This window comes from Coregonus clupeaformis, chromosome 27 (assembly GCF_020615455.1).
Source record: "Coregonus clupeaformis isolate EN_2021a chromosome 27, ASM2061545v1, whole genome shotgun sequence".
Lineage (NCBI taxonomy): Eukaryota > Metazoa > Chordata > Actinopteri > Salmoniformes > Salmonidae > Coregonus > Coregonus clupeaformis.
Window position 1 is genome coordinate 34992436 of NC_059218.1, and position 22229 is coordinate 35014664.

The window sequence follows — 22229 nt, forward strand, 5'->3', positions numbered from 1 at the left end:
AACGCTTTGAATTTACCTTTTGATTTTTCTCACAACTGCCAAATAAATGTCAGAACGCGTGGCAATAAAACACCTAACGTTTGTGGACGCGTGCCATTTGACAGCAACTCCAGGGACCTAAGCTGCAACTTAAAATTGCCTAAAATGTTACAATATCTTATCGACGTGGAGTGCCAGACTTCATGGAGAGTATGACTGAATTTAACTGTGAAAGCATCGGAGGCAAATCAACACAACTTAATGAGACTAAGTTAAGCCTTTCGTTCTGACACTGGACTTCCTGGTTCAACATATGTGACCATATAAAGATAATGTTCATAACAAGATAATTGCTTTAATGTGCATTTTGTGCTCAGGTTTTTAAAGGCCTATACTACCTTGTATTTTTCTGTTGAACATCAATAAAACAAACTGATATACAGGTAAATATTTAATCAAGGAATGTTTTTTATTTCGTAATAACATAGGAAAAACATCTTAGAATAAATGAATGTACAAAATAGGCTGGATAAATATGACAGAATAATACAACTTATACACATTACATGTTGTGATGGTGAAGTCACAGTAATTGTCTAATATTTACAGAATGTACAATTGCTTTGCAGTACAACATTGTCATATCAATGCACATCTATGGAATCCCTGAGTCCAGCATTCACAACACTGCATAAATTAATGACTCCATAGCAACCTAAGCATCAAAGGATATGGCATCCTGGTTATCAGTTAATAGGATATTAGAGTTATTTTACAATTCAGTATCCCAATTCAGGCTCTTGTGCTAGATCAGGGCCAAGGCCTCCACACAGTCTGGCTGGCTGGGAGGTTCTGGGATTGGGCATCTTTGGCAGAGTGTCTGTGGGGCTGCTGGGGAGGGTTGGGATCTCCATGTCGGAGTGGAGCTCTGTGAGCATGAGACAGATGTCTCCTGTAGACTTCACAAAGCTGCTGTCTGTAATGGGACTCCTGTATCTTCATCAGGTGTGAGGACTGGTGGCACATTGTGCCTGACAGAGAGTTGGAAGTGTTAGCTTTTTTAGACGGGACTTCGGTGCTCATACAAGCATGGCTGTTCAGACGAGCAGAGAAAGTAGTGTTCAGTGCTGCCTCCAGCTGCAGCCCCTCCCCTTCGTGCCCCAGGAAGCGTGCAGCTCTCTGCAGGCAGCCTGAGAAGCCTTCCTGGAAGGAATGTTGCTGTTCTCCACTTTCAGCTTTCTTCCTGTCCCCATCACCAGTGTTCTGGAGAAAGAGAACAGTGTGTTCCAGGATCTCAGCTTTCTCCACTCTACGCTGAGTCACACCCTGTTGGAGAGAGAGAGGGCAGATTAATGCACAGTCATGCTACACTTCTCAGAGGAGCTGACACCTGTATGAGCTGCATTTAGAGCAGAGTCAAGTTAGAGGTGAACTTCATACCTGATGTAGTGGTCCCTGCAGCAGTAGTGTTCTCAGGCTCTCCAGACTGTGGTTCATTCTCTCTCTCCGACGTCTCTCCACCTGATGCTTGAGGAGCTACAAGAGAAATATTTTAAGGAGATCAGACCAGGGAGATCAGACCAGTGTCTCTGGTAAACCAGTGTGTCTAAAACACTCACTTTATACTATAATAAGGGCTCCTAAAACCTAAATATATTTACATGGTAGGACTAGTTGCATAGGTACATTTTAGGAACACATTATTATTCCAGTTTCAATCAACAACCTAAGAACAAAATAGGCCTACATGTTTGAGTCCAAATCGATTTTGATTGACTAATATGTATTACATACATACTGATGAATATAATCATTTCAAAGGTTCAAATCTTACCTTTCTGTCAATTTTCCTGTTCTCTGTTCCCCCAAGTGGTTTCATCTTTGTTAACCAACAAGCTGCTGTTGTCCTTAAAAAGCGTATTTATCCAGAGGTCAGAGAATGTCCAGATGTAAATAATCAAGAACAACAGTAGTATTTCTCTGTGCTACGTCATTGAAGAAGAGTCTCAATATGGCATTTTTGTCTCTGGACGACTTTTAAGTCCATAGGAATAAGCGGTGACTTTGGACTCCTCCCATCGCCATCGGTAGCCAATCCCTGAGCTTCGCGACACGCGCCTTGTACTGTTGAAATACAGTAGAGTATCCTTCACAAGTTAGAAATGGAGTACAAAGTGAATTCATAGAAGAAGTCAGCATAGTCATAAGGATGATACATAGCATAATGGGGTGTACAAATCTGAAGGCCTATTGAAACGGACTGATGGCCAATGTAACCCAGTGAAGTGAAAAGAGCAGTTGGTTGAAATTATTTCGACACAGATCGTTGTCTTGCTTTCTCACTCTGTACCCAGTATTAACAACTTGGAAATCAAAGAAGACCTCATGGCGCTTCGGTTCAAGCCATCACATCCGCAGTAACACCCGTGGGCATGTGTATGAAAGCGCTAACAAATGGCACGCGTATTGTAATTATTACAAGAGAGGTGTAGGCGAGAGTCGAACAGTCTCCAGCGTGACACGGATTTACAAATGAGTTAAGTGACACCTCAGACTCTCAAACACAGACAGGCACACGCACAGCCGAAAGGTATTGCGCATTCCAATTGGCACAGCATTTTACGCACAGACCCAACACGCGTTTCTGACATGTTAGTGGATGAATATTGCTTTAATACAATTGACTATTACATAGATCATATTATTTAGATGTAATTATATTATAATATTAGCCTATGTTAAGTAACAATTCACATGTCAATATGTGCGCGTGAGAACTGATAACCTGGGAATGCTCCACTAGACAGTCGGTGGCAGCTTTTGCCTAATTATGTACAAATTCTAACAGGTAATAAAGAACAAACTGTTGTCTATCCTACTCCTTTTCCCAAGGGAAAATGCTCAGGACAATTTCCCAGTGTATCACATCAGGGACCATGGATGAATTTGGTCTCCTCATTTTCTTGGCATGTCAACAGAACTATTTCAGGTTAATTGTTATAAAAAATGGGGCCTATATTGAGTCACATGCTGTAAACTGTACTTCGTCTGATGAAGTTAGTGTGAATTAATAATATTTTTTGGAAGAAGTTGTGGTCGCGTTTGGCTCAGTTGATAGAGCATGGCAATTGCAATGCAAGGGTTGTTGATCCGATTCCCATGACGGACCAGTACGATAAAATATGAAGATGTATACAATCACTACTGTAAATCGCTCTGGATAAGAGCGTCGGCTAAATGACTAAAAAAGTAAAATGTAATTTCCATCACAGAACATTTCTAATAACCGAATAATTTGGTGAAATTAATAGCTACACTGTCTAAAAAATGTCCCAGATTTAATTAATAGGATCTGGTCAAATTACTTTTAATAGGCACACATTGTAATTGTACTGATGATTAACCACATTTGTACATTTTATTAGCTTAGGCTTACTAATATTAATGAATGTTAATTACGTTGGAAGTTGCTTTTAGACTGTAGGCTAGTCTCGATATTTGAGAGTAAATTGTTCAATATATGTAAAAGCTCCTTAAACCAAGATTGTCCCACTGCTGGTTTAGGAATAATTTGTTATAAAGCCTGCATACCATTGGCCTATGAAAGAAAAAAAAATATGTTAAGAAAAATGTAATATTGTACTATGAACCTCTGAACAACTTACTGTGAATGAATGATCCGTTCCAATACCCCAAGGAGTCTACGGGACATAATTTTTGTATATGTGAGAATGTCAAGAGAAACTCCTTGTTTTCGGCAGTCCGAACCCTCTCGGGTTATAAAAAGGCCCTAAAAATCTTCCTTTGAATTTCAGGTGTGATTGAAGGTCGCTGTCACTGAGCACTTTGATGTTATTGCCCGGACCTAACATCTTGAGGTGTCAAAGCGCGTGGTCTCTACGCAGCTTTGACTCAAATACACACGTGCCAGCAATCAATGAAATGCAAATCTTTGAGAACTTTGCAATACTTTTAACTGGCATCGGAACGTGCCAATAAACATTGAGTAAGATGAATGCTAAATAAGTCACTGCATTTTTGAATATTTGGCTGAGAAAGCAGATGATCACCATTACCAAAAACAAATGTGATACTTTCATATATTACTGAATAAGATACCATTGAGACAATGTTTTTAAAGGAATGTGTTTTATTTGTATTTCAACATACAGGCCTATATCTTTGAAAAACATAGGAACAAGTCCCAGAATAAATTAATGTGCAAAAATAGATAAGATATCAGAGTACTACAAGTTATACATAGTACATGTTGTAATACTAAAGTATAGAGTAATTGTACAATATTTAGAATTGATATTTGCTTTGCTGTACAATATTGTCATATCAGTGCAAATCTATGGACTCCCTAAATCCGGTGTTCACAACACTGTATAAATTAATAACTCCATAGCAACCTCAGCAGCAAAGGATGTGGCATCCTGGTTATCAGTTCATAGGATATTACATTTGTTTTACAGTTCAATATCCCAATTCAGGCTCTTGTGCAAGATCAGGGCCAAGGCCTCCACACAGACTGGCTGGCTGGGAGGTTCTGGGATTGGGCTTCTTTGGCAGAGTGTCTGTGGGGCTGCTGGGGAGGGTTGGGATCACAATGTCGGAGTGGAGCTCTGTGAGCATGAGACAGATGTCTCCTGTAGACTTCACAAAGCTGTTGTCTGTAGTGGGACTCCTGTATCTTCATCAGGTGTGAGGACTGGTGGCACATTGTGCTGGGCAGAGAGTTGGAAGAGTGTGCTTTAGCCGGGACTTCGGTGCTCATATAAGCATGGCTGTTCAGATGAGCAGAGAAAGTAGTGTTCAGTGCTGCCTCCAGCTGCAGCCCCTCCCCTTCGTGCCCCAGGAAGTGTACAGCTCTCTGCAGGCAGCCTGAGAAGCCTTCCTGGAAGGAATGTTGCTGTTCTCCACCTTCAGCTTTCTTCCTGTCCCCATCACCAGTGTTCTGGAGAAAGAGAACAGTGTGTTCCAGGATCTCAGCTTTCTCCACTCTACGTTGAGTCACACCCTGTTGGAGAGCCGAGAGGGCAGATTAATGCACAGTCATGCTACACTTCTCAGAGGAGCTGACACCTGTATGAGCTGCATTTAGAGCAGAGTCAAGTTAGAGGTGAACTTCATACCTGATGTAGTGGTCCCTGCAGCAGTAGTGTTCTCAGGCTCTCCAGACTGTGGTTCATTCTCTCTCTCCGACGTCTCTCCACCTGAGGCTTGAGGAGCTACAAGAGAAAGATTAAAGGAGATCAGACCAGGGAGATCAGACCAGTGTCTCTGGTAAACCAGTGTGTCTAAAACATTAACTTTATACTATAATAAGGGCTCCTAAAACCTAAATATATTTACATGGTAGGACTAGTTGCATAGGTACATTTTAGGAACACATTATTATTCCAGTTTCAATCAACAAGCTAAGAACAAAATAGGCCTACATGTTTGAGTCCAAATCGATTTTGATTGACTAATATGTATTACATACATACTGATGAATATAATCATTTCAAAGGTTCAAATCGTACCTTTCTGTCAATTTTCCTGTTCTCTGTTCCCCCAAGTGGTTTCATCTTTGTTAACCAACAAGCTGCTGTTGTCCTTAAAAAGCGTATTTATCCAGAGGTCAGAGAATGTCCAGATGTAAATAATCAAGAACAACAGTTGTATTTCTCTGTGCTAAGTCATTGAAGAAGAGTCTCAATATGGCATTTCTTTCCCTGGACGACTTTTAAGTCCATAGGAATAAGCGGTGACTTTGGACTCCTCCCATCGCCATCGGTAGCCAATCCCTGAGCTTCGCGACACGCGCCTTGTACTGTTGAAATACAGTAGAGTATCCTTCACAAGTTAGAAATGGAGTACAAAGTGAATTCATAGAAGAAGTCAGCATAGTCATAAGGATGATACATAGCATAACATTTGCACGCATGACTGTAAGTCGCTTTGGATAAAAGTGTCTGCTAAATGGCATATTATATTATATATTATTATATATTATATTACATATTATATTATACATTATATTATATAATGGGGTGTAAAAATCTGAAGGCCTATTGAAACGGACTGATGGCCAATGTAACCCAGTGAAGTGAAGAGAGCAGTTGGTTGAAATTATTTCGACACAGATCGTTGTCTTGCTTTCTCACTCTGTACCGAGTTTTAACAACTTGGAAATCAAAGAAGACCTCATGGCGCTTCGGTTCAAGCCATCACATCCGCAGTAACACCCGTGGGCATGTGTATGAAAGCGCTAACAAATGGCACGCGTATTGTAATTATTACAAGAGAGGTGTAGGCGAGAGTCGAACAGTCTCCAGCGTGACACGGATTTACAAATGAGTTAAGTGACACCTCAGACTCTCAAACACAGACAGGCACACGCACAGCCGAAAGGTATTGCGCATTCCAATTGGCACTGCATTTTACGCAGAGACCCAACACGCGTTTCTGACTTCTTAGTGGATGAATATTGCTTTAATACAATTGACTATTACATATATAATATTATTTAGATGTAATTATATTATAATATTAGCTTATGTTAAGTAACAATTCACATGTCAATATGTGCGCGTGAGAACTGATAACCTGGGAATGCTCCACCAGACAGTCGGTGGCAGCTTTTGCCTAATTATGTACAAATTCTAACAGGTAATAAAGAACAAACTGTTGTCTATCCTACTCCTTTTCCCAAGGGAAAATGCTCAGGACAATTTCCCAGTGTATCACATCAGGGACCATATATTAATTTGGTCTCCTCATTTTCTTGGCATGTCAATAGAACTATTTCAGGTTATTCATTATAAAAAATGGGGCCTATATTGAGCATATGTTGTAAACGGTACGTCTGAAGAAGGTAGTGTGATTTAATAATATATTTGGAAGTAATTGTGGCTCAGTTGGTAGAGCATGGTAATTGCAATACCAGGATTGTGGGTTCAATTACCACGGGGGATAAGAACGATCAAATATGAAAATAATTGCACTCACTACTGTATGTCGCTCTAGAGCGTTTGCTGAATGATGAAATTGTAAGTTTCATCACAGAACATTTCTAATAGTTTGGTGATATAAGTATCTGTCTTTTCTAAAAAATGTGCCTTCTGTCCCAGACTTAAATTAATAGGATCTGTTCAGATTACTTTCGATTGCCACTTTTAATAGGCACACATTGTAGTTGTACTGATGATGAACCACATTTGTTAAATATTATTAGCATAGGCTTACTAATATTAATTAATGTTAATTACGTTGGAAGATGCTTTTAGACTGTAGGCTAGTCTCGATATTTGAGAGTAAATTGTTCAAAATATGTAAACGCTCCTTAAACCAAAGCTGTCCCACTGCTGGTTTAGGAATAATTTGTTATAAAGCCTGCATACCATAGGCCTATGAAAGAAAAAATAATCTGTTAAGAAAAATGTAATATTGTACCATGAACCTCTGAACAAATTACATTTTACATTTTACATTTTAGTCATTTAGCAGACGCTCTTATACAGAGCGACTTACTGTTAGTGAGTGTATACATTTTTCATACTGTGAATGAATGATCCGTTACCCAAAGGAGTCGACGAGGACATACTTTTTGTATATGTGAGAATGTCAAGAGAAGCTCCTTGTTTTCGGCAGTCCGAACCCTCTCGGGTTATAAAAATCCCTTAAAATATTCCTTTGAATTTCAGGTGTGATTGAAGGCTGCTGTCACTGAGCACTTTGAAGTTCTTGCCCGGACCTAACATCTTGAGGTGTCAAAGCGCGTGGTCTCTACGCACCTTTGACTCAAACACACAGGTGCCAACTATCAATGAAATGCAAATCCATGATAACTTTGCAATACTTTTAACTGGATTCGGAACGTGCTGGAACGTGCCATTACATAAGCAGATGACAACCCATTACTGAATAAGATACCATTGAGACAATGTTTTTAAAGGAATGTGTTTTATTTGTATTTCAATATACTGGCCTATATCTTTGAAAAACATAGGAACAAGTCCCAGAATAAATTAATGTGCAAAAATAGATAAGATATCAGAGTACTACAAGTTATACATAGTACATGTTGTAATACTAAAGTATAGAGTAATTGAATGATATTTAGAACTGATATTTGCTTTGCAGTACAACATTGTCATATCAATGCAAATCTATGGAAACCCTGAGTCCGTGTTCACAACACTGCATAAATTAGTAACTCCATAGCAACCTCAGCAGCAAAGGATGTGGCATCCTGGTTATCAGTTCATAGGATATTACATTTGTTTTACAGTTCAATATCCCAATTCAGGCTCTTGTGCCAGATCAGGGCCAAGGCCTCCACACAGACTGGCTGGCTGGGAGGTTCTGGGATTGGGCTTCTTTGGCAGAGTGTCTGTGGGGCTGCTGGGGAGGGTTGGGATCACAATGTCGGAGTGGAGCTCTGTGAGCATGAGACAGATGTCTCCTGTAGACTTCACAAAGCTGTTGTCTGTAGTGGGACTCCTGTATCTTCATCAGGTGTGAGGACTGGTGGCACATTGTGCTGGGCAGAGAGTTGGAAGAGTGGGCTTTAGCCGGGACTTCGGTACTCATACAAGCATGGCTGTTCAGACGAGCAGAGAAAGTAGTGTTCAGTGCTGCCTCCAGCTGCAGCCCCTCCCCTTCGTGCCCCAGGAAGTGTACAGCTCTCTGCAGGCAGCCTGAGAAGCCTTCCTGGAAGGAATGTTGCTGTTCTCCACCTTCAGCTTTCTTCCTGTCCCCATCACCAGTGTTCTGGAGAAAGAGAACAGTGTGTTCCAGGATCTCAGCTTTCTCCACTCTATGCTGAGTCACACCCTGTTGGAGAGAGAGAGGGCAGATTAATGCACAGTCATGCTACACTTCTCAGAGGAGCTGACACCTGTATGAGCTGCATTTAGAGCAGAGTCAAGTTAGAGGTAAACTTCATACCTGATGTAGTGGTCCCTGCAGCAGTAGTGTTCTCAGGCTCTCCAGACTGTGGTTCATTCTCTCTCTCCGACGTCTCTCCACCTGATGCTTGAGAAGCTACAAGAGAAAGATGAAAGGAGATCATCACAGGGAGATTAGACCAGTGTCTCTGGTAAACCAGTGTGTCTAAAACATTAGCTTTATACTATAATAAGGGCTCCTAAAACCTAAATATATTTACATGGTAGGACTAGTTGCATAGGTACATTTTAGGAACACATTATTATTCCACTTTCAATCAACAAGCTAAGAACAAAATAGGCCTACATGTTTGAGTCCAAATCGATTTTGATTGACTAATATGTATTACATACATACTGATGAATATAATCATTTCAAAGGTTCAAATCGTACCTTTCTGTCAATTTTCCTGTTCTCTGTTCCCCCAAGTGGTTTCATCTTTGTTAACCAACAAGCTGCTGTTGTCCTTAAAAAGCGTATTTATCCAAAGGTCAGAGAATGTCCAGATGTAAATAATCAAGAACAACAGTTGTATTTCTCTGTGCTAAGTCATTGAAGAAGAGTCTCAATATGGCATTTCTTTCCCTGGACGACTTTTAAGTCCATAGGAATAAGCGGTAACTTTGGACTCCTCCCATCGCTATCGGTAGCCAATACCTGAGCTTCGCGGCACGCGCCTTGTACTGTTGAAATACAGTAGAGTAGCCTTCACAAGTTAGAAATGGAGTACAAAGTGAATTCATAGAAGAAGTCAGCATAGTCATAAGGATGATACATAGCATAACATTTGCACGCATGACTGTAAGTCGCTTTGGATAAAAGTGTCTGCTAAATGGCATATTATATGATATATTATTATATATTATATTACATATTATATTATACATTATATTATATAATGGGGTGTAAAAATCTGAAGGCCTATTGAAACGGGCTGATGGCCAATGTAACCCAGTAAAGTGAAGAGAGCAGTTGGTTGAAATTATTTCGACACAGATCGTTGTCTCGCTTTCTCACTCTGTACCGAGTTTTAACAACTTGGAAATCAAAGAAGACCTCATGGCGCTTCGGTTCAAGCCATCACATCCGCAGTAACACCCGTGGGCATGTGTATGAAAGCGCTAACAAATGGCACGCGTATTGTAATTATTACAAGAGAGGTGTAGGCGAGAGTCGAACAGTCTCCAGTGTGACACGGATTTACAAATGAGTTAAGTGACACCTCAGACTCTCAAACACAGACAGGCACACGCACAGCCGAAAGGTATTGCGCATTCCAATTGGCACTGCATTTTACGCAGAGACCCAACACGCGTTTCTGACTTCTTAGTGGATGAATATTGCTTTAATACAATTGACTATTACATAGATCATATTATTTAGATGTAATTATATTATAATATTAGCCTATGTTAAGTAGCATTTCACATGTCAATATGTGCGCGTGAGAACTGATAACCTGGGAATGCTCCACCAGACAGTCGGTGGCAGCTTTTGCCTAATTATGTACAAATTCTAACAGGTAATAAAGAACAAACTGTTGTCTATCCTACTCCTTTCCCAAGGGAAAATGCTCAGGACAATTTCTCAGTGTATCACATCAGGGACCATGGATGAATTTGGTCTCCTCATTTTCTTGGCATGTCAACAGAACTATTTCAGGTTAATTGTTATAAAAAATGGGGCCTATATTGAGTCACATGCTGTAAACTGTACTTCGTCTGATGAAGTTAGTGTGAATTAATAATATTTTTTGGAAGAAGTTGTGGTCGCGTTTGGCTCAGTTGATAGAGCATGGCAATTGCACCTTTGACTCAAACACACAGGTGCAAACTATCAATGAAATGCAAATCCATGATAACTTTGCAATACTTTTAACTGGATTCGGAACGTGCTGGAACGTGCCATTACATAAGCAGATGACAACCCATTACTGAATAAGATACCATTGAGACAATGTTTTTAAAGGAATGTGTTTTATTTGTATTTCAACATACTGGCCTATATCTTTGAAAAACATAGGAACAAGTCCCAGAATAAATTAATGTGCAAAAATAGACAAGATATCAGAGTACTACAAGTTATACATAGTACATGTTGTAATACTAAAGTATAGAGTAATTGAATGATATTTAGAACTGATATTTGCTTTGCAGTACAACATTGTCATATCAATGCAAATCTATGGAAACCCTGAGTCCGTGTTCACAACACTGCATAAATTAGTAACTCCATAGCAACCTCAGCAGCAAAGGATGTGGCATCCTGGTTTTCAGTTCATAGGATATTACATTTGTTTTACAGTTCAATATCCCAATTCAGGCTCTTGTGCCAGATCAGGGCCAAGGCCTCCACACAGACTGGCTGGCTGGGAGGTTCTGGGATTGGGCTTCTTTGGCAGAGTGTCTGTGGGGCTGCTGGGGAGGGTTGGGATCACAATGTCGGAGTGGAGCTCTGTGAGCATGAGACAGATGTCTCCTGTAGACTTCACAAAGCTGTTGTCTGTAGTGGGACTCCTGTATCTTCATCAGGTGTGAGGACTGGTGGCACATTGTGCTGGGCAGAGAGTTGGAAGAGTGGGCTTTAGCCGGGACTTCGGTACTCATACAAACATGGCTGTTCAGACAGGTAGAGAAAGTAGTGTTCAGTGCTGCCTCCAGCTGCAGCCCCTCCCCTTCGTGCCCCAGGAAGTGTACAGCTCTCTGCAGGCAGCCTGAGAAGCCTTCCTGGAAGGAATGTTGCTGTTCTCCACCTTCAGCTTTCTTCCTGTCCCCATCACCAGTGTTCTGGAGAAAGAGAACAGTGTGTTCCAGGATCTCAGCTTTCTCCACTCTATGCTGAGTCACACCCTGTTGGAGAGAGAGAGGGCAGATTAATGCACAGTCATGCTACACTTCTCAGAGGAGCTGACACCTGTATGAGCTGCATTTAGAGCAGAGTCAAGTTAGAGGTGAACTTCATACCTGATGTAGTGGTCCCTGCAGCAGTAGTGTTCTCAGGCTCTCCAGACTGTGGTTCATTCTCTCTCTCCGACGTCTCTCCACCTGAGGCTTGAGAAGCTACAATAGAAAGATGAAAGGAGATCATCACAGGGAGATTAGACCAGTGTCTCTGGTAAACCAGTGTGTCTAAAACACTCACTTTATACTATAATAAGGGCTCCTAAAACCTAAATATATTTACATGGTAGGACTAGTTGCATAGGTACATTTTATGAACACATTGTTATTCCAATTTCAGTCAACAAGCTAAGAACAAAATAGGCCTACATGTTTGAGTCCAAATCGATTTTGATTGACTAATATGTATTACATATATACTGATTAATATAATCACTTCAAAGGTTCAAATCTTACCTTTCTGTCAATTTTCCTGTTCTCTGTTCCCCCAAGTGGTTTCATTTTTGCTAATCAACAAGCTGCTGTTGTCCTTAAAAAGCGTATTTATCCAGAGGTCAAAGAATGTCCAGATGTAAATAATCAAGAAGAACAGTAGTATTTCTCTGTGCCATGTCACTGAAGAAGAGTCTCAATATGGCATTTCTTTCCCTGGACGACTTTTAAGTCCATAGGAATAAGCGGTGACTTTGGACTCCTCCCATCGCTATCGGTAGCCAATCCCTGAGCATTGCGGCACGCGCTTTGTACTGTTGAAATACAGTAGAGTAGCCTTCACAAGTTAGAAAAGGAATACAAATTGAATTCATAGAAGTCAGCATAGTCATAAGGAGGATAAATAGCATAATGGGGTGGAAAAATCTGAAGGCCTATTGAAACGGGCTGATGGCCAATGTAACCCAGTAAAGTGAAGAGAGCAGTTGGTTGAAATTATTTCGACACAGATCATTGTCGTGCTTTCTCACGCTGTACCCAGTATTAACAACTTGGAAATCAAAGAAGACCTCATGGTGCTTCGATACAAGCCATTACATCCGCAGTAACACCCGTGGGCATGTGTATGAAAGCGCTAACAAATGGCACGCGTATTGTAATTATTACAAGAGAGGTGTAGGCGAGAGTCGAACAGTCTCCAGTGTGACACGGATTTACAAATGAGTTAAGTGACACCTCAGACTCTCAAACACAGACAGGCACACGCACAGCCGAAAGGTATTGGCTTTCCAATTGGCACAGCATTTTACTCACAGACCCAACACGCGTTTCTGATTTGTTAGTGGATGAATATTGCTTTAATACAATTGACTATTACATATATAATATTATTTAGATTTAATTATATTGTAATATTAGCCTATGTTAAGTAGCATTTCACATGTCAATATGTGCGCGTGAGAACTGATAACCTGGGAATGCTCCACCAGACAGTCGGTGGCAGCTTTTGCCTAATTATGTACAAATTCTAACAGGTAATAAAGAACAAACTGTTGTCTATCCTACTCCTTTTCCCAAGGGAAAATGCTCAGGACAATTTCCCAGTGTATCACATCAGGGACCATGGATGAATTTGGTCTCCTCATTTTCTTGGCATGTCAATAGAACTATTTCAGGTTAATCGTTATAAAAAATGGGGCCTATATTGAGCATATGTTGTAAACGGTACGTCTGAAGAGGGTAATGTGATTTAATAATATATTTGGAAGTAATTGTGGTTCCGTGTGGCTCAGTGGGTAGAGCGTGGCAATTGCAATACCAGGATTGTGGTTTCCATTCCCACGGGGGACAAGTAATATGAAAATGAATGCATTCACTACTGTAAGTCGCCCCAGAGCGTCTGCTAAATGACAAAAAATGTAAGTTCCATCACAGAACATTTCTAATAATTTGGTGATATAAATATTTGTCTTAAATTAATAGGATCTGTTCAGATTACTTTCGATTGCCACTTTTAATAGGCACACATTGTAGTTGTACTGATGATGAACCACATTTGTTAAATATTATTAGCATAGGCTTACTAATATTAATGAATGTTAATTACGTTGGAAGTTGCTTTTAGACTGTAGGCTAGTCTCGATATTTGAGAGTAAATCGTTCAATATATGTAAAAGCTCCTTAAACCAAGATTGTCCCACTGCTGGTTTAGGAATAATTTGTTATAAAGCCTAGGCCATAGGCCTATGAAAGAAAAAATAATCTGTTAAGAAAAATATAACATTGTACCATGAACCTCTGAACAAATTACTGTGAATGAATGATCCGTTCCAATACCCCAAGGAGACAACAAGGACATAATTTGTGTATATGTGAGAATGTAAAGAAAAGCTCCTTGTTTTCGGCAGTCTGCACCCTCTCAGGATATAAAAATGCCCTTAAAATGTTCTTTAGAATTTCAGGTGTGATTGAAGGTCGCTGTCACTGAGCACTTTGATGTTCTTGTCCCCGACCTAACATCTTGAGGTGTCCACCCACGCAGACAGTGTGGTGAAGAAGGCGCAACAGAGCTTTTTCAACCTCAGAAGGCTGAAGAAATTTGGCTTGGCACCTAAAACCCTCACAAACTTTTACAGATGCACAATTGAGAGCATCCTGTCGGGCTGTATCACCGCTTGGTACGGCAACTGCACCGCCCGCAACCGCAGGGCTCTGCAGAGGGTGGTGCGGTCTGCCAAACGCATTACCGGGGGCAAACTACCTGCCCTCCAAGACAACTACAGCACCCGATGTTACAGGAAGGCCAAAAAGATCATCGAGGACATCAACCACCCAAGCCACTGCAGGTTCACCCCGCTATCATCCAGAAGGCGAGGTCAGTACAGGTGCATCAAAGCTGGGACAGAGAGAATGAAAAACAACTTCTATCTCAAGGCCATCAGACTGTTAAATAGCCATCACTAGCACATTAGAGGGTGCTGCTGCCTATTGAAATCACTGGCCACTTTAAGAAATTGAACACTAGTCACTTTAATAATGTTTACATATCTTGCACTACTCATCTCATATGTATATACTGTATTCTATTCTATAATATTCGACAGTATCTTAGTCCATGCCGCTCTGTCATTGCTTGTCCATATATATATGTATTCTTAAATTCCATTCCTTACTAGATTTGTGTGTATTGGGTATATGTTGTGAAATTGTTAGATATTACTGCACTGTCGGAGCTAGAAGCACAATAATTTCGCTACACCCGCAATAACATCTGCTAAACACGTGTATGTGACAAATAACATTTGATTTGTCAAAGCGTGTGGTCTCTGCACACCTTTGACTCAAACACACAAGTGCCAGTTAACAATGAAATGCAAATCCATGATAACTTTGCAATACTTTTAACTGGCATCGGAACGTGCTGGAACGTGCCATTACATCAGCAGATGACAACCATAACCAAAAACACATTTGATACTTCTACACATTACTAAATAAGATACCATTGAGACAATGTTTTTAAAGGAATGTGTTTTATTTGTATTTCAACATACAGGCCTATATCTTTGAAAAACATAGGAACAAGTCCCAGAATAAATTAATGTGCAAAAATAGACAAGATATCAGAGTACTACAAGTTATACATAGTACATGTTGTAATACTAAAGTATAGAGTAATTGTACAATATTTAGAATTGATATTTGCTTTGCTGTACAATATTGTCATATCAGTGCAAATCTATGGACTCCCTAAATCCAGTGTTCACAACACTGCATAAATTAATAACTCCATAGCAACCTCAGCAGCAAAGGATGTGGCATCCTGGTTATCAGTTCATAGGATATTACATTTGTTTTACAGTTCAATATCCCAATTCAGGCTCCTGTGCTGGATCAGGGCCATGGCCTCCACACAGACTGGCTGGCTGGGAGGTTCTGGGATTGGGCTTCCTTGGCAGAGTGTCTGTGGGGCTGCTGGGGAGGGTTGGGATCTCCATGTCGGAGTGGAGCTCTGTGAGCATGAGACAGATGTCTCCTGTAGACTTCACAAAGCTGTTGTTTGTAGTGGGACTCCTGTATCTTCATCAGGTGTGAGGACTGGTGGCACATTGTGCTGGGCAGAGAATTAGAAGAATGGGCTTCAGCCGGGACTTCGGTGCTCATACAAACATGGCTGTTCAGACAGGTAGAGAAAATAGTGTTCAGTGCTGCCTCCAGCTGCAGCCCCTCCCCTTCGTGCCCCAGGAAGTGTACAGCTCTCTGCAGGCAGCCTGAGAAGCCTTCCTGGAAGGAATGTTGCTGTCCTCCACCTTCAGCTTTCTTCCTGGCCCCATCACCAGTGTTCTGGAGAAAGAGAACAGTGTGTTCCAGGATCTCAGCTTTCTCCACTCTACGTTGAGTCACACCCTGTTGGAGAGAGAGAGGGCAGATTAATGCACAGTCATTCTACACTTCTCAGAGGAGCTGACACCTGTATGAGCTGCATTTAGAGCAGAGTCAAGTTAGAGGTGAACTTCATACCTGATGTAGTGGTCCCTGCAGCAGTAGTGTTCTCAGGCTCTCCAGACTGTGGTTCATTCTCTCTCTCTGACGTCTCTCCACCTGATGCTTGAGGAGCTACAAGAGAAAGATGAAAGGAGATCAGACCAGGGAGATTAGACCAGTGGCTATTCTAAACCAGTGTTTCTAAAACACTCACTTTATACCACAGTAATGGCTCCTAAAACCTAAATATATTTACATGGTAGGACTAGTTACATAGGTACATTTTAGGAACACATTGTTATTCCAATTTCAGTCAACAAGCTAAGAACAAAATAGGCCTACATGTTTGAGTCCAAATCGATTTTGATTGACTAATATGTATTACAGATATACTGATGAATATAATCATTTCAATGGTTCAAATCTTACCTTTCTGTCAATTTTCTTGTTCTCTGTTCCCCCAAGTGGTTTCATCTCAGCTGCTGTTGTCCTTAAAAAGCGTATACATCCAGAGGTCAGAGAATGTCCAGATGTAAATAATCAAGAAGAACAGTAGTATTTCTCTGTGCCATGTCACTGCAGATGAGTCTCAATATGGCATTTCTTTCTCTGGACAACTTTTAAGTCCATAGGAATGAGAGGTGACTTTGGACTCCTCCCATCGCCATCGGTGGCCAATCCCTAAGCTTCGCGGCACGCGCCTTGTACTGTTGAAATACAGTAGAGTAGCCTTCACAAGTTAGAAATGGAATACAAAGTGAATTCGTAGAAGAAGTCACCATAGTCATAAGGAGGATATATAGCATAATGGGGTGTAAAAATCTGTAAGCCTATTGAAACGGGCTGATGGCCAATGTAACACAGTGAAGTAAAGAGAGCAGTTGGCTGCATCGCAGTGCTAGCTGTGCCACTAGAGATCCTGGTTCGAATCCAGGCTCTGTCGCAGCCGGCCGCGACCGGGAGACTCATGGGCAGCGCACAATTGGCCTAGCGTTGTCCAGGGTAGGGGAGGGAATGGCCTGCAGGGATGTAGTTCAGTTGATAGAGCATGGCGTTTGCAACGCCAGGGTTGTGGGTTCGATTCCCACGGGGGACCAGTATGAATTTTTATTTTTTAAATATATATATATATATATGTATTCACTAACTGTAAGTCGCTCTGGATAAGAGCGTCTGCTAAATGACTTAAATGTAAATGGTTGAAATGATTTCGACACAGATCATTGTCGTGCTTTCCCACGCTGTCCCACGTTTAACAACTTGTATAAGAGGACCAATGAGGACATCGTGGCGCTTCCGTACAAGCATTCACATCCGTAGTAACACCCGTGGGCAGGTGTAAGAAAGCGCTAACAAATGGCACGCGTATTGTAATTACAAAAGAGGTGTAGGTGAGAGTCGACCAGTCTCCAGTGTGACACGGATTTACAAATGAATGAAGTGACACCTCAGTCTCTTAAACAAAGACAGGCACACGCGCAGCCACAAATCACCCATTCCAATTGGCACAACATTTTACGCTAAGATCTTTTCTGACTTTGAGGATGTTGACTTCACATACGTAGATGTACTTCACTACACTCCCCCACGTACTTATTTGGACAGTGAAGCTACAACTTTTTTGGCGGCTCTATACTCCAGCATTTTGTATTTTACGTCAAATGTTTAATATGAGGCGACAGTAGAGACTACAGAATGGTACCTTTTATTTGAGGGTATTTTCATACATATCTGTTTAACCGTTTAGAAATGAAAGCACTTTATACATTCTCTTATAGTGTATTACATTTCATCGAAAGTTTAGTATTTGGTCCCATATTTTATAGCACACAATGACTACATCAAGCTTGTGACTCTACAAACTTGTTGCATGCATTTGCTTTTTTTTGGGTTGTGTTTCAGATTATGTTGTGCCCAATGAATGGTAAATAATGTATTGTGTCATTTTGGAGTCACTTTTATTTTAAATAAGAATATAATATGTTTCTTAACACTTCTACATGAATGTATGCTACCGTGACTACGGATAATCATGAATGAATCATGAATAATGATGAGTGAGAAAGTTACAGAGGCATGAATATCACCCCCCCCCCAAAAAAAAAAATATATATATATATATATATAAACTCCCTTTTAATTGATAATGGTGAGCAGTGACGTTTCCAGGAGGGGTCACATGGTGGTCACGCCCCACTGATATCTGATTGGCCACCCCAAGGACCCCCCCAGAAATTCTGAGATCTGATAGGTCGTCTGAACATAGCCTACAGATAATTTTGACCAAGACACTCACCGACAGCATCAATCATGTCATACCATCATGTTTTTGGGGGCCAGACAGCATCAAATAGGGCGGCAGGTAGCTTAGTGGTTAAGAGCGTTGTGCCAGTAACCGAAAGGTCGCTGGTTCTAATCCCTGAGCCAACTAGGTGAAAAATCTGTCGGTGTGCCCTTGAGCAAGGCACTTAACCCTAATTGCTCCTGTAAGTCGCTCTGGATAAGAGCGTCTGCTAAATGACACAACAACACAACAACAACAAATAAATGGGCTACAGATATTAAGACAGAGGGATGTTTGCTTTGCTCGGATGCTTTCTCTGGTGAAATAGATTCAGCCTCTTGCGAATTGAAGGACAATTATGAAACACTGATAGACATTAACGATAAATAATTGTATAAGTTTGTTTCTTTTTTATATGTTTTTTGGGGAAGCCTGGTTTCCCTTGGCAGCCATGAATACAAGCCACTTTGTAGGCTGAATGTCATTACACTTATCGTGTTTATAATAGATGTCCTTTTCCATTCAAATGGATGCTGGACTTATTTTGCAAGTCATTTATTTGACAATCAGATGAAAACATCATGACTGGTTGTGTTCATGACACATTAGAAGGTAATACATTTTTACAGTTAAATGACATGCCTTTACTATAAAGCCCATATAAAGCGACAGTAGAGCGAGCGCATGCATACATAAATAGAGAACCCCCGAATGTCACAGTATAATTCGCACTCTGGATGGCACTTTTAAGTGAATTTACTGCTTTATGCTAATACACTTATATAAAATCCTGACCTTAAAAGCAAACACTGTAACAAACACTGTAACAATTGATTTATGATTTATTTGAACAGGGAAATGTACCATATCTAAACTGAAGCATTTGATGAGTTGAACCATCATAATTATATTGAAAAAATCCACCTTGCATCGATTCAGTTTGAAAAGGTTATGGCCCCCCTAAACGGGGTCTAGGCCCCACCTTGGCAACCCCTTTAAAAATGTTCTGTACAAGCCACTGATGGTGAAAGGTTAGCATGTCTTGGGGGTATGATGTTTGTGCCTCTGTAACTTTCTCACTCATCATTATTAACCATTATTATTCACGATTATTAACGATTAATTATTATCCATAATCATGGTAGAATCAACATTAATGTAGAAGTGTTCAGAAACATATTATATTCTTATTTATTGGGCACAACATAATTTGAAACAACCAAACAAACTGCAAATACATCCATCAAGTTTGTAGAGTCACAAGCTTCGTAGTCTGTCACGACTTCCGCCGAAGCTGCCTCCCCTCCTTGTTCGGGCAGGCTTCGGCGTTCGTCGTCACCGGTTTACTAGCCACTGCCGCTCCATATATCATCATTCCATTTGTCTTGTCTTGTCAATTACACACACCTGGTTCATATCCCCTCATTAGTCCATGTATAAGTGTTCCCTCTGCCCCCTTGTCCTTGTGGGTGATTGTTTTATGTGAGTTGAGTGGAGCGCGGTGGACCTACTCATACCTTGTATTGCCGGGGTAGATTATTCCCCTGTGCCTGTATTTTGTTGGAGCTACCCGTACCTTGTATTGCCGGGGTAGATTGTTCCCCGTGTGCCTGTATTTTGTTGTCGCTATCCAGCGCAACTGTGTACGACGGAATAAACTCTGTATTCGGTGATTTACCCTCCTGCGCCTGACTCCTTCTAATCACACTCATCACATAGTCATTGCGTGCTAGGAATATGGACCAAATACTAAACTTTTGACTACTTTAATACACATAGCCTATATTAATAAACATAAATGAATTTGTCAAAATATTTATGACACCTTCAAATGGAGGGATGAGTTGATTTAATTTCTAAATGGTAAGACAGGTATGAAAATGACATTCTGTAATGTTATCTCATGAAATATTTGATCTAAAATCCCAAATCTGGAGTATAGAGCCAAATTAAAAGTTTTAGCTTCACTGTCCAAATAAATACGTAGTGGAGTGAATGTGGTAAATAATTGTATTCAGATGTAATTATATTTCACCTTCATTTACATTTAAAGGGTAGCGTGTGCTGTGGGAACCATCGCACTTCCAGTGGCGACACGTCATCGCTAAATGATGTACAAATTCTAACAGGTAATAAACAATACATGCATGTGTCAATCCTAAAACTTTCCCAAGGGAAAGGGTTAAGTTACATTTTCCCAGACTGTCACATCTGCGAACGGCAATGTGAATTTGGTCAATGTTCTAAAGTACAGGCCTAACATAGCAATTGAATGCATTGAACCACCACAGGAAGTGTTGTTGGAATTCCATGGTGACCAATCACTTAAATGCGCAAAACATGGAGTGAACGCGTGTGACATGCTTGACAATCTGGAACTAAAAACCAAACAAATATTCATTCATCCAATTTCAAGAGTTTACCTATTATATTGGGAAAAACGAGTATTGCAATTGTTCACATAAATCTATTTTTGTGCTATAAGATCTTGTTGAGGGATCGCGATTGGTATCTCAAGTGTTCGCACTGCGCTCTTGCGCTGTAGCTAATAACTTCAGGATCAAAGCTACCGCATGGAGCTGAGGCACGCGCTGTCATAAACACACCAACCCTGGCACGTGTGTGTGAAAGACAAATGGCATGCGTACCGGAGAGGTGTTGGTGACAGTTGAGAAGTGAGATGTTTGGCGAGAGTCGACCATCAGTCTCCACGGCACACGCAGCACAGCCCCAAATGGTATTACGCATTCCAAATACGCTCATATTCAATAGCTTACGCTTTTCGATTTTGACCAATTCAGACAGGATGAATATTGACTTAATATGTAACTTTGTGATAGGCTACATTTTGTATGTAATAATATTCTAACGTTATGTTTAGCCTACATTTAAGAGGACAGTGTGTGCTGTGGGGACCATCGCACCTCAAGTCAGTGGCGACACCATTCTAACATTTACATTTTAGTCATTTAGCAGACGCTCTTATCCAGAGCGACTTACATGAGCAATTAGGGTTAAGTGCCTTGCTCAAGGGCACATCGACAGATTTTTCATCTAGTCGGCTCGGGGATTAGAACCAGCGACCTTTCGGTTACTGGCACAACGCTCTTAAACACTAAGCTACCTTCCGATTTACAAATGTGTAAATCCTATCGTTTTTCCCAAGGGAAAGGGCTGAGGGTCATTTTCCCAGTCTGTCACTTTAGAACAGCAAAATGTATTTGGTCAACTCACCTTAGAATGTATCTCATTGAACATTGAACCACATGTTGTATTTTTTTTAGGCCTGAAGGAGTCACTTGTGTTTATAGCATTCTCCCAGGGTATGCCCGTGTCAAATTTGCACCTCTGTCCAGACTTCCCACTTGTGCATTTGTCCATTCACTGCTGTTACGCGCGGTCATTCACTCTCTCTCTCTCTCTCTCTCTCTCTCTCTCTCTCTCTCTCTCTCTCTCTCTCTCTCTCTCTCTCTCTCTCTCTCTCTCTCTCTCTCTCTCTCTCTCTCTCTCTCTCTCTCTCTCTCTCTCTCTCTCTCTCCCCATGCATGTGTAGCTTAAAAGCTGCAAGGGCCTATTTTTACGCAGGACCGTAACCATAGATGGAAGTGCTATTCTCAATTCGCGTGCATGTCAAATTTCCCACAGCTCATTTGTGTATTTGATGTTGATTAATAGCGCAACCTCGCCTGCAGCAGATGGTTAGTATGGCA

General features: G+C 40.9%; 5 protein-coding genes across 5 annotated transcripts; all 5 read right to left on the bottom strand.

The window, feature by feature from the left end:
• Positions 1-789: 789 nt before the first annotated feature.
• Positions 790-1858, bottom strand: LOC121541319 (transcription factor HES-7.1-like). The gene is made up of 3 exons (XM_041850299.1): positions 1814-1858; positions 1420-1515; positions 790-1305 (listed from the first exon to the last, which is right to left on the bottom strand). Exons 1-3 carry the CDS (start codon positions 1856-1858, stop codon positions 790-792), a joined length of 657 nt encoding a protein of 218 aa, XP_041706233.1.
• Positions 1859-4489: 2631 nt separating this feature from the next.
• On the bottom strand, positions 4490-5555 carry LOC121541320 (transcription factor HES-7.1-like). Its single transcript, XM_041850301.1, has 3 exons — positions 5511-5555; positions 5118-5213; positions 4490-5002 (listed from the first exon to the last, which is right to left on the bottom strand). The coding sequence occupies exons 1-3, from the start codon at positions 5553-5555 to the stop codon at positions 4490-4492; spliced, it is 654 nt and encodes a 217-aa protein (XP_041706235.1).
• Positions 5556-8292: 2737 nt separating this feature from the next.
• On the bottom strand, positions 8293-9357 carry LOC121541321 (transcription factor HES-7.1-like). Its single transcript, XM_041850302.1, has 3 exons — positions 9313-9357; positions 8920-9015; positions 8293-8805 (listed from the first exon to the last, which is right to left on the bottom strand). The coding sequence occupies exons 1-3, from the start codon at positions 9355-9357 to the stop codon at positions 8293-8295; spliced, it is 654 nt and encodes a 217-aa protein (XP_041706236.1).
• Positions 9358-11255: 1898 nt separating this feature from the next.
• On the bottom strand, positions 11256-12320 carry LOC121541322 (transcription factor HES-7.1-like). Its single transcript, XM_041850303.1, has 3 exons — positions 12276-12320; positions 11883-11978; positions 11256-11768 (listed from the first exon to the last, which is right to left on the bottom strand). Exons 1-3 carry the CDS (start codon positions 12318-12320, stop codon positions 11256-11258), a joined length of 654 nt encoding a protein of 217 aa, XP_041706237.1.
• Positions 12321-15644: 3324 nt separating this feature from the next.
• On the bottom strand, positions 15645-16709 carry LOC121541323 (transcription factor HES-7.1-like). Its single transcript, XM_041850304.1, has 3 exons — positions 16665-16709; positions 16272-16367; positions 15645-16157 (listed from the first exon to the last, which is right to left on the bottom strand). Exons 1-3 carry the CDS (start codon positions 16707-16709, stop codon positions 15645-15647), a joined length of 654 nt encoding a protein of 217 aa, XP_041706238.1.
• Between the last annotated feature and the right edge of the window lie 5520 nt (positions 16710-22229).